This window comes from Olea europaea, chromosome 6 (genome assembly GCF_002742605.1).
Source record: "Olea europaea var. sylvestris chromosome 6, O_europaea_v1, whole genome shotgun sequence".
Taxonomy (NCBI): domain Eukaryota; kingdom Viridiplantae; phylum Streptophyta; class Magnoliopsida; order Lamiales; family Oleaceae; genus Olea; species Olea europaea.
The window spans coordinates 27,707,109-27,712,972 of NC_036242.1; the positions used below are offsets into that span (position 1 = coordinate 27,707,109).

The following is a 5,864-nucleotide window of genomic DNA, read 5'->3' on the forward strand; positions in this document are numbered from 1 at the left end:
ACTCTTAGATAGTAGGAGATTATGATTTGCGTTTCATTCAATTAAGTCGATGATGAAATCCTTGGCTAAGGTGTACTCATAAGTTGAAAAGGAGTTGTCGACTTATATTGACTTAATAGTGGAGTGAAAGATATGATCGATAATCGAGATTGACACACTTCCATATCTCGTAATTGATCGGATCATAATGACGAACGGATTATAGTTTCACGGTAAACGAACGAGTTTGGTTTTGTCATACCACATGATATTTCCCGTCACATGTATTACCCTGACACATTGCTAGATGTCAATTTGGGACGACGAGTGTGAATTAATGATAAACTAAAAGGGTGTTTTAATTTATCAATTTTGATTAGATTAAAATAATATTTCACGTCGTTAGGCATCGTGATCGGGAAGCTGATGGGTCACACACAAAAAAGAATTGGAAGATTGCAATTTGTCAATTAATTAATTTAACAATCGTTGGATAAATTAATTAATTGGTTTGGTTATTTATAGGCCTGAATTAATTAATTGGAATAATTAATTCACAGGCCGTATTTAATTAAATGGATTAATTAAATATTAGACCGGACCAGGCCAGGCCCAGTTGGGCTTATATAAATACATGGCTAGGGTTTTCAATCCATATGATTTTTTTCTCATAATTATTCTTGCTAGCACAAGAGAAAAAAAACCCTGGTAGCTGCAATCTTGTGTAGATTACCGTTGGAGGCTGGACAATTAGACAACTGTGGGTGACGAATCAAGGTTGCTGGAACGAAAAAAACAGTAAAGAAGTTTGCAGATCTGGAAAAGGTACAATCTTTTCACAATTTCTATCTAATCACAAAGATGAATCTTGGTGGGAATTGAAAATTGTTTTAATTTTCGCTGCGCATGTTAAGTAGATTCTCTACAGTGGTATCAGAGCCTACTTTGTGTTTGTTAGAGATTGTTTTGAATTTTTGGGCGTAATCAAATGTTGATTTTGTTCGTTTCACTGTTTCTAGCAATTAATTCAATTTTCAAAATTAGTTTTGAATGGAATATTATTTTGGATTAGAATAAACAAAATAAAAAAAAGAGGCAGAATCTAAGCCGGCACCAACGCTGCCGCAGCGGCAGTGCCAGCGGTGCCAACTGCTTGTGGCGTGGGCAGCACCGGCTGCTTACTGTAGCTGTGTGCGCAGCAGCGCCGCACGCTGCTGCTGTCGAACATGGCAGGAGTGCCTGCTTCCGGGCACTGCAAGGCCAAGAGAAGAAGAAGGAGCGTCGACAAAGAAAGAAGAAATCTTAGGGTTTTCAGTTTGGTTTTGGGTGATATGAGACAGGTGCTTTAGTTGAAATTTTTGAAGTTTTGAGCCCTTATGTGTAATTTGAATTCGGGGTCAATGGGTAAATTTTAAATGGAGGGCTTCCATGCAATTTCAGAAATAGAAGGGACCTCTTTACGATTTTCAGTTGGGTCAGAATGCAATTATGTAAAAGGGTTCAAATGTAATTTTCTAAAGAAGGGCATCTTTGCAATTTCGAGAATTAAAGGGCTCTGTTTGTAATTTTGAATTTGAATTTTAAAATGGTTTTAAAATTGTATTTTAATGGGTCTAACCTATAATTTTCATTTTGACCCAAATTAAAGTTTTATTCAAAATTGACAACTTTTTATATTTTCGTTAAAATATGATTTTAACTTAAATATTAAATTTGACCCTAAATTGAATTTTATTTTATTTAGGAGTTTCATCTTAAATTAAAATATTAATTCAATTTAAATTAGAGTTGGACTCTAATTTAATACTTAATTAAAATTTGATTTTAATTAATTATTCATCCGATTATATTTTTGAAATTAGAATTGAATTCTAATCTGACATTTAATTAAAATTTGTTTTTAATTAAATTGTGTTGCCCTAAAATTTTATTTAAGATTAGAGACTCTAATTGTCGAATTAAAATTTGATTTTAATTATACATGTTTGCCCTAATATCTTGGAATTAGAGTTTGACTCTAATTTTGTTATTTAATTAAAATCTGATTTTAATTAAATTCAACCGCCTTAAATTTTGAAATTAGAGTTTGACTCTAATTTGATATTTAATTAAAATTTGATTTTAATTAAATTATCCCGCCCTATAATTGTTGAATTAGAGTTGGACTCTAATTCGGTATTTAATTAAAATTTGATTTCAATTAAAAATGCCCGCTAATTAAATAAATTGATTAATATGATTAATATATTATTCCGATCCATAAGTCTAAAAGAGTTTAGACGATCTTAATTGCTAGAAACTTGAAATATGTTTGCATATAATATTAGATATTATATGGGCATACATTTATGTGATGAATGTATTATTAGTGGAAGATTTTGAACTGACCATATGGATGTGTCGAATGGTTAATTTTATTATTATCGTTTTATGAGCCGCGAGCTCTTAATTGTTTTGGATCTGTGAGCCCGTTATTGTTGTTATTATTATGAGTCTGCGAACTCTTAATTATTTTGGACCTGCGAGTCCGTTATTCTTATTATTGTTATGGGCCTGCGAGTCCAATTTCATTTAGGCATGCGTGCCAACTAGTATAGGATACATGTTGCAATTAGACTAATTGATGAAACAAGAAGAGGAGGAGACCATGGAGATTGTGCATTGATACTGTTCAATGCTATACCCCCTAGGAATTGACCAACTAGTCTTCCTTATGGCTCGGGAAGACTAGATAGTAAAAGTCTATAATCGTTCATACTATTATATTATGTTATATATATTTATTTGCATGGTAGATGTATAATAAAATATATATTATTGTTACGATGAGATCTTTGAATGCAAAATCCCTCCATAAAATATTAAGTCACATTTATAATCGCCTTCCATCATTATAGTGAAAACCCAGAGTCCAAAATCGTTTCAGCCTGTTGAGTACACTCAAAGCTGATCTATTAGAGATATGTTTGACACTATGAAATATTTGATATTTCAGAATGACGAGTTTGATCTATTTAGGAAAAAATATAAGAAAAATTTATATTTTTGTCAATTTTACTTACACGTTTCTTAATCCGTGTGAAAATAGATATATGTTTATCTTTGTGGGACGTAAGGAGTATGATTATATCTATTTTAATGAAGAATTGTGTGGTTAAAAATGAATATTGTAGATAAAATAATGTGATAGAATGGTTGACAAACAAAAGTTAGATCTATTGCGACTATCAATTTTTAATTTACGTTTTTAGTACCTAATTGTAAGTGTTATGCCCTAGGTCCAATCAACTTTGGACATAAATACTTTTGATATATATAATTAATGCAATTTAATGGCAGATCTATTATTTAATTAATAGACAATTAAATAAATAATAGAGTCCGTAGGTTCAAATCTTCGTAATTTGTTAATCACAAGGAGTTGTGATTGTGAGATATAAATTATATATGATTGAATCTTAAATCGTCCATGGTCGTAAGTAATAACGAGATACGAATATTGTTATTACGGATAGATCATCACGTGTAGCATTTCTTACTTGTGAAGTAAGTAGCTGATCTCACAAGCTAAAGTGTGGTGACACTTAACTGAACACGTAGATGTTTTGTTATATAACAGAACATTGGAAACCCACCAAGAGATTCCACATGGATAACTATCTGAGTGTCAGTGATTAATCTCTATTGTTCCGTAGTGGATTTGGTCCTTTGACTTGAGGTCGTCATGGTACCTTATATGAGGACAGTCATACTTTGAGGGTGTTGGATGTTGCTCTGCAAAGGACTGCTAATACGACATCGTTTGGGTACATCAAGAGTCGTATGAAAGTTGTGATTGACCAATAAAGGATTTGTCACTCTTAGATAGTAGGAGATTATGATATGCGTTTCATTCAATTAAGGCGATGATGAAATCCTTGGCCAAGGTGTACTCATAAGTGGAAAAGGAGTTTTCGACTTAATTTCGACTTATATTGACTTAATAGTGGAGTGAAAGATATGATCGATAATTGAGATTGACACACTTCCATATCTCGTAATTGATCGGATCATACTGACGAAGGGATTATAGTTTCACGGTAAACGAACGAGTTTGGTTTTGTCATACCACATTACATTTTTCGTCACATGTATTGCCCTGACACATTGCTAGATGTCAATTTGGGACAGCAAGTGTGAATTGATGATAAATTAAAAGGGTGTTTTAATTTATCAATTTTGATTAGATCAAATTAATATTTCATGTTATTAGGCATCGTGATCGGGAACCTAATAGGTCGCACACAAAAGAGAATTGGAAGATTGCAATTTGTTAATTAATTAATTTAACAATCATTGGATAAATTAATTAATTGGTTTGGTTATTTATAGGCCAGAATTAATTAATTGGCTTAATTAATTCACGGACTGGATAAATGGATTAATTAAATATTAGACCGGACCAGGCCAAGCCCGTATAGGCTTATATGAATACATGGCTAGGATTTTCAATCCATATGGTTTTTTCTCATAATTATTCTTGCTAGCACGAGAAGAGAAAATCCTGATAGTTGCAATCTTATTCTTTGTGTGGATCACCGTTAGAGGCTGGACAATTGGATAGCTGTGGGTGGTGAATCAAGATTGCTGGAATGAAAAAAATAGTAAAGAAGTTTGCAGATCTGAAAAGATACAGTCTTTTCACAATTTCTATCTAATCACAAAGATGAATCCTGGTGGGAATCGAAAATTGTTTTAATTTTTACTGCGCATGTTAAGTAGATTCCCTACACTAATTCCATGGCCAGGGCCGCATGCGATGTTCTCAATCGACAAGTTCGAGGTGCCGGGGCCTATAGAGACACAATCATCTCCGGTGCCAATCCGAGAGTTCATAATTGTGACTCCTGTTGATTTCTCCACGTGAATTCCGTCAGTGTTTGGGTTGTTGCCTGGTGCAGAAACCTTTATTCCCACTAGCTTGGTATTGTGGCATCCATCAACAAGAATGTTGAACTTCTGGCTATTTATTGAAGATAATCCATTCATTATGATGTTGTTGGAATTGTAGAAGGCCAGTGTCTGAGCAAGAAAGAATCGAAAAATTACGTTAGAATGTACAAGATGAAAGTAAAACCCACTTTCTTCTTTATTAGCATACCGTTGCTCTGGTTGGACAACTCTTGCCGGAATTTTTGCAAGCCCATAATTTAGTCCCTTGGCCATCTAGGGTTCCACCAATAACAGAAACTCTGGTCACACTTTCGAACTTGATCCAGTTACCAGAATTTCCAATAACATTAAAATCAGATGGAGCTACTAGTGTCCCATCAATTTCAATCGTTATAGCAGTGTTTTTGCATGACTTGCCGGCAAAAGTTGCAGCTCCAAGTAAGTATCTTCCTGGTGGCACGAAAATGGTGGCTGGCTGTGTAGAAGCACATGCTGAAGTCCATGCACTCAAGAATGCCTTGCTACAATCAGTTTTTCCATCAGATTTTGCTCCCAAACTTTGGAGATTGTAATTAGCATTAGCTGCAATTGATGAGTAGTGGAAGAAGGTCAAGAGGAAATATTGGAAAGCAAGAATAAAACTTAAAGCTCCTGCCATTTTTATTTTTTTTTGTATGTTTGTGTTATAGAGAGAGAGAGGATGAGGAGATGAAGCAGTTATAAGAGGTATTTATAGGCTATAAGTTGAGTGCAATTTAGATAATGATGTTCAATTTGATCACTATCACACCGTGAAGAATAATTGTTTGGACAAATAAGAATTTCAAGTTATTTAATGCAATAAGAAAGTATGTATAACCAGAAAGGAAACTTGTTTTTTGAGAACTAAATAGGCATAGAATAAAAAATATGTTAGTTAAATTGTGGCTGAAGAAACAAAATACAGGCGCATG

At 33.6% G+C, this 5,864-nt stretch overlaps 1 protein-coding gene across 1 annotated transcript; it reads right to left on the reverse strand.

The window, feature by feature from the left end:
• Window positions 1–1,081: 1,081 nt before the first annotated feature.
• Window positions 1,082–5,569, reverse strand: LOC111395350 (polygalacturonase-like). Its single transcript, XM_023021328.1, has 3 exons — window positions 5,120–5,569; window positions 4,750–5,040; window positions 1,082–1,231 (listed from the first exon to the last, which is right to left on the reverse strand). The coding sequence occupies exons 1-3, from the start codon at window positions 5,567–5,569 to the stop codon at window positions 1,082–1,084; spliced, it is 891 nt and encodes a 296-aa protein (XP_022877096.1).
• Window positions 5,570–5,864: the final 295 nt, after the last annotated feature.

Coding starts and splice junctions, on each gene's coding strand:
- LOC111395350 (XM_023021328.1), bottom strand. CDS start 5,569: ATGGCAGGAGCTTTAAGTTTTATTCTTGCTTTCCAATATTTCCTCTTG. Junction 5,041..5,119: donor GTTGTCCAACCAGAGCAACG/GTATGCTAATAA, acceptor TTTCTTGCTCAG/ACACTGGCCTTCTACAATTC. Junction 1,232..4,749: donor GCCCTGGCCATGGAATTAGT/GTAGGGAATCTA, acceptor TTGGCCTTGCAG/TGCCCGGAAGCAGGCACTCC.